Source organism: Alligator sinensis, unplaced genomic scaffold (assembly GCF_000455745.1).
Source record: "Alligator sinensis unplaced genomic scaffold, ASM45574v1 scaffold832_2, whole genome shotgun sequence".
Lineage (NCBI taxonomy): Eukaryota > Metazoa > Chordata > Crocodylia > Alligatoridae > Alligator > Alligator sinensis.
This window is the reverse complement of record NW_005842745.1, coordinates 396,050-413,354: the sequence shown is the minus strand read 5'-3', so window position 1 is coordinate 413,354 and position 17,305 is coordinate 396,050. Positions and strand designations below refer to the sequence as shown.

The following is a 17,305-nucleotide window of genomic DNA, read 5'->3' as shown; positions in this document are numbered from 1 at the left end:
GGGAAGCAATGCAGCCTCGCAATTAACCCATGAGGCAGAGACCATATGCACCTGATGGTCATTTGGAAGAACAATTTAGGAAGCCCTGGGACACCCTCCCTCATTAAGATAACTAACATTAAGGCATGGCAGACATCTTGAGGGGGTGACTGTCCACAAAGTGGGGGCTGCAGGGACTCCAGGGGCTTCACAGCTACCTCTGGAAAAGCACCTTGCCACAATTATCTCTAAAACTCCCAAAGAGTTACACTACAACCAATATTCCAAAAGTGTCAGACAGCTCAGAGTATCTACTTACTATGACATAAAAAAGTATCAAACTGGATTTATGAAGTGGCATAAAGAACTGGAAACATAGTTAGCAAGTCACATAAAAAACAACTCAAAAGATTGGGCATTAGCTCTATGATGCTTTGTTATGACAGATGTAGAGTAAATTAGGAGTGCCAGAAGAGAGAATATCCTCCACCAAAGCAAAGAATGATGGTAGTGCAAGGATATTGGGTATTGGTAACATAAGCAACACCTAATATAGGTCAATTAAACTGAATCTCCCACTCGAAGCAATGCAGCCTCGCAATTAACCCATGAGGCAGAGACCATATGCACCTGATGGTCATTTGGAAGAACAATTTAGGAAGCCCTGGGACACCCTCCCTCATTAAGATAACTAACATTAAGGCATGGCAGACATCTTGAGGGGGTGACTGTCCACAAAGTGGGGGCTGCAGGGACTCCAGGGGCTTCACAGCTACCTCTGGAAAAGCACCTTGCCACAATTATCTCTAAAACTCCCAAAGAGTTACACTACAACCAATATTCCAAAAGTGTCAGACAGCTCAGAGTATCTACTTACTATGACATAAAAAAGTATCAAACTGGATTTATGAAGTGGCATAAAGAACTGGAAACATAGTTAGCAAGTCACATAAAAAACAACTCAAAAGATTGGGCATTAGCTCTATGATGCTTTGTTATGACAGATGTAGAGTAAATTAGGAGTGCCAGAAGAGAGAATATCCTCCACCAAAGCAAAGAATGATGGTAGTGCAAGGATATTGGGTATTGGTAACATAAGCAACACCTAATATAGGTCAATTAAACTGAATCTCCCACTCTCAGCTCTCCTTTATAGTAGGAGGAATCCTGGACAGAGGTGGGCTGAATGGTCTATTAGTTCTCTACTTTCATGTACCCTGAAGCTACCATCATTTAGCAAATCTTGGAAGTATTGAGGCACAATTTAGAATAGGACTATTAGGAATACAGCTATGTAGAAAATGGTTTCTTATGTGATGAAGTTTTTAAAGATTTCAAAGCTTTTTCCACCTTGGAACTAGGATAAAACTGAGATCTTTTGCAGTTAAAACTCACATACACATAGGACATGCACAGGACATGCAGTGCTGTCCTGGAATGTTGGGTTTACCCAGAAATGTGAGAGTCACGTTCCTGATGTGAGCCAGGAAGAGCAAAAACTTCAACTGAGGTCTTCCACATCCCAGGTGAGTCCTCGGCCCTTGGCACTTCAGGAGGTGCCTTTTGTTTCCCCATCCATGCCATCGGGACCTGAGAACCATTTCCAGTGAAAGTTCTGTTGGAACGGCAAGGTTCTGCTTAAAATAAAAACCAGTAGCACTCTAGGCCCAGATTACAGTTTGGACTAGCATAGCTGCTTGGAAGGCAAAGTTCTCATTTCTGTTGGGTCCCAGCCCCGTACACAGCCATCCCATTATATCTTTTCCCCTTGCCCGTGCTAAGGCCCTTCAAATTTAATCAAATTCCTACAGTAGAAAGATACTGAAGGAGAATCTTTCTGATGACTGGGCCAATTGGGGAGGCAGTAAAGGTGTCATAATATTTATAATGTTCAAATGGGGGTAGGAGAATAAATGGCTGATGTAAACCTTCTCTTCCCTCCACCACTCTGAAAGAGTAGGTGATTACCCAGACAACAGCTCTACAAAACTGTCAGCTAGGACTGTCTCACCCAGGAGTTGTTCTGATTTGCTCAGTACTCCTAACAGATAGGATGAGTCTTTTTCCATTCTCTTCTTTTCCATAAACACAGAGAAGTTGTGGCTGTGTCTACATAATAAACTGGATGCATTGTTCCATACAGACACCTTCCTACACTGGATGAAGTGTAACAGCATCCACGTGGCATTTCAGATGGGCCCAACAGCACTGCTGAGTGACATTGCCAAATACCTGCCCTCCCCCCTCTCCCCCAGTCAGGTTGGCTGTGCCACTGCATGGACAAGACTACATGGCAGAGAGACAGCATGGTGGTTCCACATCCTGGGCACTGGTCACACACAGGGCAGTACTGGTTGTTCACAGCTGGCATTGGTGTGGCTATTGTGCACCCCTTCCAAAGGCAGAGCCCAGAGTTGCTGCCCCAGTTATCCCCGCTCCCACCATCCCAGTTAGGGTGAATTCACGTTACACTTCATATTCCACAATTTTAGTATGGTCTAAGCAGTGTTAAAGTTAGAACATGATGTGAGTGCTTGCACGTTAAGGGTTAAAACTGTGTCTTGCCTGCACAGCTCTGATATGCTACTAGAGGGCTGGTAAGCAGTGGCATGGCCAGGACATCTGGGCTCTATTCCAGCTCTGGATAGGGAGAGGCACTGCAAGTGGTGCACCTTGGGATGCTGGAGGACTGTAAATTGCTCATTTGACCTCTGTGGAGCAGACTAAATTTATCCCAACATGAGCTAGGTAGCCCAGCCCAGAGTTAGCTCTCACCTAAAGTGGCGTAACTTTGAGACACTCAGAGGGCACCTAGCATAAGTCAGTGAGATTTAACACATGGAGATTCATATTTTAAATGCCCTTAGTGGCTGTATCCAGATAAGTGTGGACATTTGGTTCCCCAGGGACAAGTAGCAGTGGCGTACCTTGCATCGCAGCTACTTGTCCCTGGGGAATGCCTGTACCACGCACACTTTGGCACTTGGCAAGTTAGCCCAGGGGTGATAGGGGAGGCTGGGGCCAGCACTGAGGTTTCGCGGTCTTGGGTGCCTCCTGGGGCTGCAGTAGTGGCAATCCTGCCAGGTGGAGCCTGGCTGGCAGCTGCAGCATGGCTACAGGCAGCCAGGCTCTGCTTTTCAGCAGCACACGTTGCTCATGTGTGCGCTGCTCCGCTTCTTTTTTCCATGGGGTTTTTAGACCCCTGGATATCCAGTGGCCAAAAAACACCCATGGAAAAAAAAAGCAGAGCGGCGCGCACACAGGCAGTGCACCCTTGCAACACAGAGAACAACTGACTGTGCGGTATGTGGCGCTGCAGACGTGTTTGCTACATACTGCAAAGCTACACTCATCTGGACGTGCCCAGTATGGTTTAACTGTAACACATAATTTCACTCTTACACTACAGGTATGTTGCTTCCAGCTTAGGAAGACCTTGCACGAAGCTGTGCTGCACACTAAAGGGCACCATGCCCAGGCATGGTAAATTTACCTGCAGACATGGCCAATGAGATTCAGCATGGGCACACTACATCCTTAATATCACTATCCAGGCATACATCCTTTCCTCAAGCCATTGCAAAAGGAATGGAAGAAGCTAGTGTTCTTATTTGGAAATACTCTGAATGGTTAAGCTTGGTTCTAGACAGCAGGGAATTGGGCCAAAAGACTGTACATTAGGGTACAGAGTGTGGTTTGGCAGTCATATAAACATTACAAGTGCCAACCCTGATAGGGTTTTGGTTTCAGGATGTACTTATGTTTTCACAATTATGGATTCAGACTGGGGTATAGTGCTCTAAATAGACTACAAACCACAAATTAAGACAGGTACACATTATTAGGGATGAAAGGTAGAGTTTCAAACTCAAAAGGAAGATGGTGATTATTTGCTCGTTCCTGGAAAATAAATTTTAGTTTTTCCATTTTCTTCAGCAATGTTTAAAAATGAGAAGGGCTCCTCCATCATTGGAGTAAATATTATAATTAAATTCTTTGCTTGCCAAGCTCTTTCCTCGTTTGTTTTAGTAGAATGGTGTATTTAACTTTTTATTTATAAATCAAGGGATATTCGTCCCTGCTGTAAGACACATTCCGTTGGGGCTCAAAGTCTTTAGCAGATCTGAGATGTGCGCACTTTCTCCTGATGGTTTTCCATTTATGCTCTTTGACACTCAGTCAGAACTATAAACAAAACTCTGCTCTCAGACACACACATGCAATTCCCATTGCCTTCAATGGATTTTCAGTGGATTTCAATAAGAACTGTGTGCACATGTACAATGGCAAAAATTCTCTCTCTCTGATTAAAACATTACATCCCAAAACATCTTATATATGAAGGCCAGTATATTGAAAAATAATAAGCTTCAAAACTAAACATGTAGACAATTTAAAATTTCACCCAGGTTTCTTCAGAATCATACAAAGTATGCATGTTCGATACAATTAAAATAAACAAACAAACCAACCCCCACCCCACCCCACACACACACACACACACACACACACACACACACACACACACACACACACACAAAATGCATGTTTTTATTTATAACAAAGTTGGTCCTCATTATCTAAACTCATCCTGGAGTGTAAAATCCAACATCCAAATCATTATCCTATTTGTTCTCTCTCAGCTAAAGTGATATTGGTGAACTGAGTTAATTAAGTAAAGGTCAAGTTTCAGGCTGTCTTGCAAAGTCATTTTCTGCATCTATACCTCTGATCTGTAGAGCTACAAATCTCATACAGCTAGGCTTAAACAAAGGAACAGCAGCACAAGCATAACGGGGTGGATAAAATGATCAATAAAACCTTAGTTAATAGACCGGATGTTACTTTAATCTTAATCTATCTATCTGCTGTAGTTTAAAAATATAAATTAGTTGGAGATAAAAGTATCTGGTGGGAGGGTGGAGAACTAGGTGCCTTAACTGCAAGCCAGTAAGCAGAACACTGCTGTGTGCATTTTTCTCTAAATTCCTTCCCTTAAGTTTATATTTTTGCTCATGGTAATTTCCATGCACTGACCTAGTACTGTCTTTCTTTATAAAATGTCTACCTGTTTGAAGGAAGAACATTCCTGTGTCTAGATATCTGCTGACTGAGAAGGCTTCTTTACACGTAAAATTTGGTTGATGAATGCTAATTTGCTCACAATTACAAATTTACATACAGAAGGACTAAAGGAGGCACATTCACAGAGGTGTTTGGTGTTCAAGTTTGGTTTTTCCTCTAAATAGGAACATCTCTGATGATTTTCACGCTTAAATAGCAGAACAGATTTTATGAATCATTTTTTCTTCCTGGTTGGAACAACCCCTATTCCCTGTTGCATTATAATACTGAGTCACTTTGCATAAAGTGGGTTATTACTGCCAAGTAAAGAAAGGGGGAGAAGGGGAATAGATGTAATACTCCAAACTTAGATGGGTTGTAACATTTCTTTTGAGCCGCTTCACAAACAAGATCATTTTAAATTTGATAAACTAAACCATTTCAAGACAACATCCTACCTACAGGGATTTAAAGAGGAATCCAGTCGATATAATGTGATAGCTATGGCTGAAAGGAGTTTTAAAGCCTTTAAAAAAAATATGTGTGTTTGAACTGTTGTAAATTTAGAGTTGTGCTGGTCAGAGTCAGACTGTGCAGAAAACTAGGTCATTAGTGGAATAGAAACTGCTCCTGATAGACCCATGGCAATGTCCCTGGTGGGACTGTTACCTCAGAAATCACCTTTCCTGCTTGACCCTGGCACTTATGATCAGTCAAGATGCTCTTGTTTGTCCTTACAGTAGAAATCTGTAGTGTAAGATCCACAGCTCTGGACTAACATTGCATTTGCTCTGAAGGAGCATGAATTTGATAACTTCCATGGTGTGTTGCAAGGTGTGTCTATTTGCATTAGGACTGACAAAATTTGGGTACACAGCTGCAGAAGGCAGGGGTGTTGGCATCCTGTAGCTCATCGTTTGATACCAACATTAGCTTGTTCATGGTTTTCTATTGTGTAAATGGCTAAGAATGGGTGAAATAAGCTAGGCAAGCAATAGCAAGGGATAGATGTTTTATTATTATTTGAATTGAAATCTTTATCTGTGCCCTGCTTAAGCAATGACATATCAAGAACTTTATGTTCATTTCCCTGACACCCAAGGTACAACACTAAGGGAATTAAATGCATTCTCCTATTATAAACTTGGTCCTCCTCTGAGGTACGCTGGAGAAAAAGCTACACAAAACAAAAACAACAGAAAACCCCAAGAGCAACTACTCCACTAATGTTACTGGAAATATGGAGGCACAAAACAAATGAGAGAGAGGAGGAGGATCAGGCCTCTACATATGTTTGTTTAAATAAAGGGGTTGCAGATTATCTGCAATGATAAAGTGAGTGACATAAATAAAACTGACGTTTATTCAACTGATCTCACTTCATGCCGACTATTCACAGCTCAAATGCCAGGGCTCAAGAACAATGCCAAAGAAAGGAAACAGAAAATCTGATTCTATCTTCCTTCACACATTCTTGGATATTAATACTTTTTTTCATTCAAAATGCATTTCCTCTCTTGAGACTGCTAAATCATGTTGTGAGTTCATTTGAAATTGCTTCCCTGTCTCTCCTGCTGACCCCACCAAAGATAAACTCCTTATCAATAAGTGAAAAATGCCAGGAAATGCCAGGATGCGTGGACTAGAGAAAAACTGAATGTAAAACACTTGGCACAAAAGAGACTCTCTAGGCAGGCAGGCAAGGACAATTCCTAGCCGGTATGGAATAATTAGGAAGTAAAGCAGAAAACTGAATTAAGCGGAAACCCTAAACTGAAGTAGCTTAATGTGTGGGTGGGGCAGGACAAGTAGGATGAGAGGTTGCTATAGATTTTGGTGCTGTTTGTGCCAATTTAGGTGAATGGCAATTATTTCTTTCAACTTCATGGATGTCCTGAATCAGGTTTCCTTCTCACATGCTACAGTGACAAAATTAGCCTAAGTGACACATTAAACAGATTTTGCAAGATACAGGATACTGCCAAGAAAAGTGCTGAGTGACATCGAAGCAAAGCAGTATCAATGTAATCCTCATCACCTATAGAGAAAGAGCACCTTTAACAGCTTATTGTGTCAGCAAGTGCAGGCATCCTCTCCTATATACATAAGCAGCACAGAATAGCATTTGCTGCATATAACAAACTTAATTTTAAAAAAATTACCTCAAATCTGCTTAAACTTGAGCTCTTGGAGCGAGACTTCTTGCGGAGATAAACCGAGAAGAACCTACGCACTGTGAACTTCTTCATGTTCATTTCCATTGCCCCGTCAGAAGCCCAGCGCAGAGCAGGAAGGAGCTCCCGCGTCAGAGAGAGCTAATGCATCCCAATTGCCCCTTATTTATATCCACAGAAGAGAGATTCTCATAAGTATCTGCTTCTCTTCATTGAGTCTTATACAGCTAGATGCACAGAAAGTGTATTGCAACAACCATCAGGGTTGGCAGTGCGGTGCTTGCGGCTCCGAGCATAAAAGCTTTATACTCTGTCTTGCTTTCCACTGTTTACATTTCGGTGCTGCAAGCTGAACTCTCTTTCCACTCCCTCCCTCCCTTGCCTTAGGTCCTACTACATCCAATCAGACTCTGCTTTTGCTGCATACATAATAAGCTCCGGCAGATGACAGCTCCCACATCCCAGGCATAGCAGGTTGGAGATAAATATTAGATGTGCCTATTGCTTGCACTCTTGTTCCTTTAGTCTTTTTTCAGTTTCCTACTTTGTAAATCAGTGCATGCTGCACTTCTGTTTTTAGCCTGGAATTTCAACACAGTCATAACTACTGTTTTACCATCCTGGCCAGATTAGAGATGAATTAAGCACTCATAAAAGATTCTCTTGGGAAAGGATGGAAGAGAGACACCATAAACCCACCGCAAGGAGAGAAGCATTTGAAACTTGATTTAGTTTGTGGGATACCTTTTTTTTAAATCTGACATTGAGATTTTTTTACCCTAACCAGAAATTATATATTCCCTTGTGCACAAGGCAGAGATGACAGATTATCCACAGACTTTACATAAAAATAGCCCATGTTCATACAGTTCTTTGAAACTAGAAAGCTGTTTATAATTCTGAAGTATTATGATCATTGTCATATTGTGACGGGAGGCTACAATCCTTCTCTCCAAGGATATGCAAAGCAGTAATGTTAAGGTTCTGATTATACCAGAAGCATGCAAAACTACAGCTTTTCAGCACGATTTTTAGGTTCTTATTAAAACAAACTGAACGCCAAGGTGATCCAAAATGTTTCTGCGTCCACCACTTGCGGTTTGGTCAAGTTGTCCTTGTTTGCCCTTCCTTTACAACTACTAAAGAGTATCAAGACGTGGTTTTCCCCCCTTGTCCTCATATGGCAAGTAAACAATCCCAGTGATTTATTTTGAGTCACCTGAACCAGCTATAAGAGAACAATGACAATACAACATTGGGGAAGACTGTCAGAGGCTGGAAGACTTGCACCACAACAGTCAGCCCATATTAAAAAGAAATATATTGATTTTGTGCTGGCTTGCAAGTGTTACAGCCTCCTATTCTATTTTTTTTAATCTAGCCACTATCTGTGACTGCAACCTTCTTCAACCGTACCTTCTGGCACCCTAGTAAGGACCTTGTGGAATCCAGAACATAGTTGGGAGAATCATCTATTTTCCCCATTGCTCTGATCAGGTTCTTCTTTTCATCCTCCCATTTCCTGCACTGGCTTCTTTTCATCTTCTACAACAAATTCAAACTGCCATGCACCCAAGGTCCTCCACAGTTTGGGCTCTGGCTAGCGTAGAGGTGCTATCACAGTATAGGAGTTCTGGTGTACAATACTGGGGAGAAGCGATTACCAGCACAGCTGTACTTTGTAACAGGAAACTGAAACCACCCTTACCAACAAAACATGCTATCAGACTCACGTGCTGTTGTGTAATTATAGCTGCACTGACACTAAGGGTTTTTGCTAGCACAGTTATGTCACTCAAGGATCACACCTCTGTATAGCCCTGACTGACATAATTGTGCCAGCAAAAATCTGTTATGTAGACCTGGCCTAAGGTAACCACTTCACACTGTGACCTTTATTCTGCCGTTTTTCCCATTCGGTTGCTCTACCTCTCCTGCATGCCTAATAATCCTCTTATTACCTTTCTCTTTATCTTATTTCCATGAAATTCCTCATACCTGTAAGAAGGCATGTCCTGGACCACTCAAGGAGAAGCATAAGTCTTCCCAGGGATGACAACATTTAGAACTAATGTTGTGATCAGGGGCAGAAAGAGGGGAAGAGAGGAGGTTGTGGTCAACATATACATATTTTAAATATATAAACCATGTTGGGTTTGAAGAATTAGGTAAAAGACATAAAAGATAGAATTGCTGAGCTTTATCATATCTTTCCGTAACACACAAAGGAAAACCTTTTTAGGTCCTACCCTCCTGTTTTGCATGCAAAGGTAATGAGTATTACCCAGCTCTTAAGGCATAGAAAGTTATCCTGCTTGTACAAAAAACTTAAAGCACCCGAACAGTCCTACCGTTAAGCACAGCCATTACTATTTTGGTATGAGTTTTGTCACTGCCTTCCCATTCTATTTTGTATTTCGTAATCTAAAAACACAGCATCTTGCAGTCATCAATGAAGGCCATTAAATATGTTTGATCTGCCATCAGCTTCAGAGATCATGACCTAAACTGTCATTTACCAAGTACTCTTTCTTAATTTGTTGAAAATTATGCTCCTTACCTCCGCTCCCCCAAAATAAATATTAAAGCATGTTCCTACATTCAAAATGCATCGACAATTTAACTATCAGATTAATCACTATCCTTTGATGCTTTACTTTCTCTCATCCAAGAGAGAACTGACCTATGCCTTTGCACATGCTTGTGAGCAGATAGTTAGAAAATTAGTGGGGTGAGGGAGGAGGGGGAGAAAAGTGAAAGGAAGCGGACAGGGAGGAGTCCGATTCCTGGCACTCAGTTGCCTATATAAGGGCAAAGACACAGGGTAGAAGACACATTGGCTGACTAATAGCTTGAACAATCAACTTGAAATAAAAAATTAAAATATAAAAAGATCAATACAAGAAACTAACCAAAAGAAAAAAAAACCCACAAAGGATAAGCACAGGAAAAAAGAAAAGGTAGATTAAAAAAGTATTATGTTCACCTCCCGTGCTTCCAGGTCACAGCATTTAACTTTGATTCAGAAAAAGGAATGAATAAAATTCAGGTCTCAGAACAGCAAGCCCATAACTTTCAGCAAGCAAGACAACATCCAGTTTGCTCAATAACTCTAATAAAAAGGTACAAGCCAAGAAATAAATTAGATTAAATTGGAACATTCATTATTATGTTTATAAACATGCAAGTACCAGATCACCTACAATGTGAAAAATTCATTGCACTTAGAAATTCATGGCAGTAAATTATTTATCAGCTTCCCTCTGAGTAATGTTACTACCAAGGACCTTGGATAAAAATGAAATCCACCAAATGGCTATGTTTAAAGCAAGAATAAACAAAGAAAGTGGGGGGGAGAGGAAGAGTCAAATGACACACTTAGACTCAGCAGTATTATTTATTTATTTTTTATTCTGACTTATGGTTTCTAAACTAGAACAGTAATTGCTGTAACATGCAGTAAGAAAGAAAAATGAAATTACCCTGCTCTCATTTAAGTTAAATGGTAAACTTCATTCATTTTAACAGGAGCAAGGTCAAGACTAAAATGTAATCGGATCTGGGACTCAACCCCAAAACAGAAAGTTAGAAAGGAAACTCAGAGGGAGAATGGATGTTTGTTGATGCAAATTGCTTGGGAAATTCCTAATAATCTTACTACCAGGAATAGCGTGACCCTTCCTGTTGCTGTAGATGGAACATATCCAGGTTAGTAAAAGTCAAGCCACAGGGGCCTCTGGATGCAGATCTAGGATTCTTACATTCAGGAATTAAAACAATGTATGGTAAAGTAGATCCTAAAATTATGTTAGTGGCAGGTGTCACACAAACCACTAGAGACAAAGAAACAAGGCTAATTATTTAAAAGAAAGAATATGCAAGTCTGAGACTTATGCCTCAACTGCAAGCTTTAGGTTTGGGGCAGGAATTACTGGGAGAAATTCTATGCCCTATGTTATGCTAGAGGTCTAACCCTGTGACCATGATAATAAGTCCTTATTGGCTTTGAAATACTGGTATGTGAATCTTAAATCACTGTATAAAGCTACAGTGATTCTGCTATTTTAGCAAAGCAAGAGATAATCACAAAAAGATGTTACATGCTTTATATGATACCAGTGTTACCATCCCAAACATATTCCTTTTAGAACAAGAAAGATTTTATTATTGGCCATGAATGCAAGGGACTTATCAATGGGTAAGTCCTCAGATACCATTGGGCAGGCCAACACAATGAAAAATTTCAAGGTGAAGTGATGAATAACTAAAATAAAAAGCAAATCAGATGTTGAGCTGCATTAAAATTGTGTCAGAATAATACTGAAAGCATATACAATGATGACATTCCCTTACCTTGAATTATGCATTCAGTTATGATTGGCCCTTCTCAAAAAATGTATAGGAAAAATAAAAAGGCTCTAGAGAAAGAAAATAAATTAAGGGTTTCCATATAAAGACCAAATAAGATTAGGAATATATGGTTTACAGAAAGGAATGAGAGTACCACAATATAGGTTAAAGGAGACTATGGTATAGAAATAGTAAAATAACCACTATTCTTTATGCCTCTTTGAGTATCAGGATTAAAACAGGTGTTCCAGGAGCATTCAATAAGCAAAATAAAGAACAATAACTTCCCCAAGGTGATTATATGTTATGTGACACTTTCAATAATTACTACTTCCTGGTCATGTATGTTGTGCCAAAGCAGTGGGCAGATTTCCATACAGCTTGTGTTTCTTCAGTATGTAGCTTCACTGCATGTTCTTCTTCAAAATACAGGGTGGATTTTGATGAGTATATCAAACTGGTGTGGTCAAATCTGAGTGCAAATTCAGACGCCAATGTTACTAACTGCTACACTCCCACTTCTATACAGAGCCACACTAGCCTAAAAAGAGGTCCACTGGGGCCCAGAAACATGCCCCAACAGAGTATGTGGAATAATTTGTGTCAGCCATTACATACCCAGAATGATTCTTACAGGTTGTGAGGGAGTACTGTAAGGGTAACTTCACCAGCTGAACAGAAAAATATGGAAATGTATAAGGCTAGGTTTAGACAATAACAATTACACAAGGGTTAGGGACAGGAAATAATAATAAGGATAAGGTTAAAAAAATGAAACCAGAATTGTAGGGCTAGGGATAGACATTCAAAAAGCTTGAGCCTGAATTGATTCAATCTTTGCAAGTTAGTCTAACCTGGATAGGCTAAATCAGGTTGTAACTGTACAGACATCCCAGACATGCAGGCACATGCCTGCAGTGGCTCATGCTAGAAGCTGGGGACCACTAGAACAGCCCTCCCTTCCCTTCTACAGTACTGAGATGGGGGAGAGCGTGGCCAGGCAGGGAATTGATAACAGTGTTTAATCACGCCATTAAGAAAACAGAGGGACATTACCAGCTACCTGTTGATTCTGCCTTTGTCCCATCTGCCACAGCACGGACCAGAACCAGATTGTGGTCTGCTAGCTAATACACAGACACTTCTCAGCAAAGCAGAGGGGAGAGGGGAATTCCTGCTTAGCAGGGAGTGGTGAGGGGGAAGAGAGGGAGCAGCCTGCAGTTTCTTCTGGAGCTGCAGCCAGGGAGCAGAGGGGAGGGGCCAGCCCTGCTATGGAGCAGAGAACCCTGTACAGCCTAGAGAGCATGCTGGGATGCTGGGGGAGTCTAATTTAACTTAAACCAGCAAGGGGTCTGGGACAGACATTGCATAAACCAAATCAGTTAAGTCTGATACTACATTCAACTAGGTTTATCTCATCCCAGCTTCAGCCACTTTCAAACTGGTTTATGTGCCCTGAACATCTGTTCTGTTACAGGTTTAAACCAGTTTCTGATCACTTAAACTAGTTTATGTGTAATCTCTGTCCCCACCTTAGCTGTCTGCTTTTCACCTCTCCATCTTATACTATTCACAAAGAAGATTGCTGTTGTTACCTCCCCCTCCTCCTCCTCCACCCTACCCCATTACAGATGGCACAGAAAGGGGAAATGACTTGCCTAAGGTCACCATGCAGGTCAGTGGCACAGCTAGGAACAGATTCCCAATCTTCAGCATTCCAGCGCATTTCTCTCTCCTCTGGGCAATAAGAAAAAAAACCTGTCCATTTCATCCCTTTCTCCCACCACTTTCCTCGCTTGTCTATGCATTCCCTAAATAGATCATACCAATGAGTAATTTAGAGCCAAGATCTTTCTGTCACGTGCCCATGAAGGACACAGCACACTTTAGGGATAAAAAAAATGGTACAAGTAATAATACAAACAGTATCAAAAGTAACAAAAGGAACAATATGAACAATAATACCAAAGAGTAACACAAACGGTAACCTGTTGTTCCAAGTACTTTTGCAGTTTTGACAGTGCTGTGATAATCTAGACCAGAGCCAACATTTGCAGCACATGCTACTGCCATGTGTTGCATTTGGTAGTATTAGTAAAGTGCTGCCATTAGGCCTTTACAACACACCTAAAGCTAATACAGTATGTGAGATGCTCAGGTGTTGGCCACTTGTTCACATACTGGGAATCAAATGTAAAACTCTGTTTCCTATTTGCCTGACAGAATAGCTCACAGTGCCCACGCAAAGAATTTCCTAGAAATTCATGGCAGGGCGATATTAGCAGCAAGTTCCAGAAGGCCTCACAAAATTAGATGTGCTGTCCAATAAACTGGGAAAGATGAGCAGCTGTCCCTCCACAATTCTCTGTCTTTTAAGGAAGAGTAGAGCAGCCTTACAGCACCCACAGTTTCAATGTCTGAGTAGCATGGGCAAGGCCTTAAGAGGCGGTATCCTCTTTATCCCCTTAAACAGGCACAAAGGCCAAGACAAATGAAGCAGTAAGTCTGTTGATTACTAAAGGCATTATTCAAGTACTCTCTGGTGACCTTCTGAAGGCTGATCAGTGTAAATATAACTGCAGCAATGGTGAAAGTATTTCCTGCTCTGAAGGGACCAGTTTTGCTCAGTATATGCTGTAAGCACCCAGACGCAGCACTGATATTCTTTATTCTTATTAATGGATCCTAGCCAACACCTTCAAATGCCAGATCTTAGATGGACACCTAAATAAGATGCTTAATATTCAGAGTTGCTGAGCACCCGTTGCTACCACTGAAGTCAAACACAAGCATTTCATCTACTTTAGTTGTATGAAATAATACTGGGGCAGGGATACACAGTAGCACAGGAGTTGTTCTGTGATTACTAGTGCTTGAAACCAGGGAGAGGGTTTCATAAGTGGTATTAAACTGGTGATACAAAAATAGTGGATATTTTTCCTTTCTCTGGTCTTGCCTCGTTTTCTTTCAGGACAAACTCTGCTATACTCTATTATTTAGCAATAGCTATACCAGATGTGGTGGGTCATCCCAAAAAAAAGACAGTCCATTATTGTAATTATGGTCACTGGAGTCCATATATCTTATCCTATGCACTTCCTCCAAAGTGATCTCAAATCAGTTTGCACTGGATGCTACTTTAAGGGCATATCTACACGTGGCACTACATTCACCATAGCAACACCATAGCGATGTAGTGTCAGCGGAAAACAAATCATGATGATGCAGCTACGTCGCCATAGCAGTACTCTCCCTCAGTATAGTGCATTGCTACGGTGACATAGAGGCTAAAAATAACCATACGCTACCGGCTGTTACTGCACCATCCTTTAGTACTTCCTTTTGGAAGTACTAAAGGATGGTGCAGTAAGAACGGTGCCATAGGGGCACATGTAGACATACCCTAAGAGAACTTGTTCAAAAGAAATATGCTGAAAACACACCAGTTGTCCTTATTTGTGCGAGAGAACTGGTGCTAAAGCAGAAACACTAATGCCAAGACAAGATGACGATTTTGATTGATTTGCTTGTATAGGAATAAGACATTTCAGTTCTCTCAAGAACTGCTTGGGCTAATAATAGTCAGATTTGAGGAGTATCACTATATCATGACCGCGGTAGTCACTGTGGCTCCCACTACCAGACATGCGTTTTGTCACCCACAGATTCACTTTATTAGCATCACTGTACACTGTAGATGGCTGGTTAACTAAGGGTTATGTTTAGCATTGTCTGTCTTGAAAACACTTTAGTGAGCACAGTGCCAACTAGAAATTTTATTGATGTTGTTGGGTCTTTTATTTTCTTGGCTAACACCATCTTTGCTGCTTTTACTTAACTTTGCTTGACTTAGGTTCAAATAGGGGAAAACATTTCCATTTTCCTTACTCTCTGCCAGTCTCTGCCCCAGCATGCTCCAGGGAAACGGCTAAGGATGCAGTTTTCCCCCCATGTCTTTGGAGAATCAATAGAAATAGACACAGTCATCTTATAAGTGAGACTAAAAAAAAAAATTAAATTAAATTAAACAAAAAAGCAGGCTTTGCATACAAGGATGCTATTCAGCTGCTGGTGCACTTTCGCAGATATTTATGAATATCCACTTCACTTTGAACAGCTACCACAATGTTTTGTTTGTTTGTAGACTTCAAACGGTTTCTAGCTTTGGTCAGAAAATAAAATTAGCCATGAATCTGGCAATGCCATGAAGGAATATGTGCATTAAAGGACTACTAATGTGCAGCTCCAACTTGCTGAGACTGGCAGAAAGATCTTATACCTGACAGGATGAGTAATTTATACTTTGGGAACCCTCACCCAAGTCCTTCAGTTTTATTCTTAATAATACGTGAAGACAAAGAACAAAGAGTCTTATCACTTGCTTTTTTAGAGGTGGAGTCACTGTTTGTCCTTCAGATGCTAAAACAGAGAGGAAACGGGACTGGGCCTAAAGCTTTCAAATGGTGGAGGCAGACAACATAAAAAAGAAAAAAATGGACAGGCCATGGATTGACTCAGGAGACCTGGATTTCAGCCCGTTCTACTGACACTTCCTGTATGACCATGAGCAACTCATTTATCCCAAATCCTGAAAATTCCCAGGCTCTCTCTTGCTGCTGATCCCCTGAGCTGCAGTTGGCCAGATCTAATCTCTTCATGGACCAGATCTAGTGCATTGGCTGTAGGTTGCCAACCCCTGCACTGAACTATTATTTTAAATTATGGCTGGTGCTTCTTCTACAAGCACCACCAAAATAGAAATGTCTATGACTGCTGTCCTTCGTGTTGAACTCAATGCTGTCCATGTGTGTTATGTGTGCTTGAACAATACTACCGAATCAGGCTCCTCAGGGGACTTAGGTAAAGGGACATATACATTCCTGGATTACAAAGCAGCCCTATGCAGGAGATAGGCACCAAGATGTTCTAGCTCAGCTAAAATGATAATACCTCCTGCCATGCACTGTAGCAGAACTTTAGGTACCTATGGAACTTTATGGGCAAATACTTAGGCATCTACAGGTACTTAAAGCCATATTTTTCAAAGACACGTGTTGGAACTTTCAAAATAACTCAACTCCCACTGAAAACCAGGACCAACGTGTCTTATGTGGGCACCCAGAAAGTGAAATACAAAAAGTACTTTTGAGTTATTTCCAAACTCTTGAGCTTTAGGGGTTTTTTTTAATTGATGGAGTTGTCACAACTCTTTGCGAGTTATATAAAGACATCCCTACCTCTAGGTATTTTAATACTAATAGCTAATTCCAGACACTCTCACCACTTTCTCTGACTGTTCTTGAAGTGGCTGCTGTAGAAAAAGCACAAAAAAAAATTAGAAATGTCAGAATACACCCCCTCTCTCTCTCATTGTTGGCAGTCCCTTGATATATGGATAGCAGTCTTCCAGCAAGTAGAAAAGTCATCAATGAGTCTGTAAATGACTGAGGAGGCCAATCTGAGATCCACGTGTTAGACTACAGATATGGCGAACAGTTCTGAGAAGAAAGAATAGATCATGGTGATATCTACCCTTCCATCTCAAATACAATTATGCACATGCGGGAATGGGAAAAGGTTTGCAGCCTCTACTGGCTGTGCAGTCCCCATCCAGGTCTGGCAGGTGCACAGCAGGTCACAGCCAGGCAGCAGCCCCCACTGCCAGACTGCTGCAGTGGGTAGAGGGTACAGGGAACTCGCAGGGCTGCTTCAGCAGTCCAGCTGGCACTGTCTAGTCT

The 17,305-nt window shown here is 41.2% G+C and overlaps 1 protein-coding gene across 2 annotated transcripts in view; it reads right to left on the bottom strand.

Annotated features, from left to right (window-relative positions):
• RPS6KA2 (ribosomal protein S6 kinase A2) overlaps positions 1-17,305 on the bottom strand; it is a 460,482-nt gene that overhangs the window by 282,356 nt on the left and 160,821 nt on the right. Inside the window, exon 1 of one of the 2 annotated variants that reach the window (XM_025216519.1) lies at positions 7,206-7,304. The exons of the other annotated variant lie outside the window; for it this stretch is intronic. Within the exon in view, the coding sequence (XP_025072304.1) occupies positions 7,206-7,304 (99 nt within the window). Of the gene's footprint in view, positions 1-7,205; positions 7,305-17,305 lie in introns of those variants that run through there. 2 annotated transcript variants of the gene reach the window in all.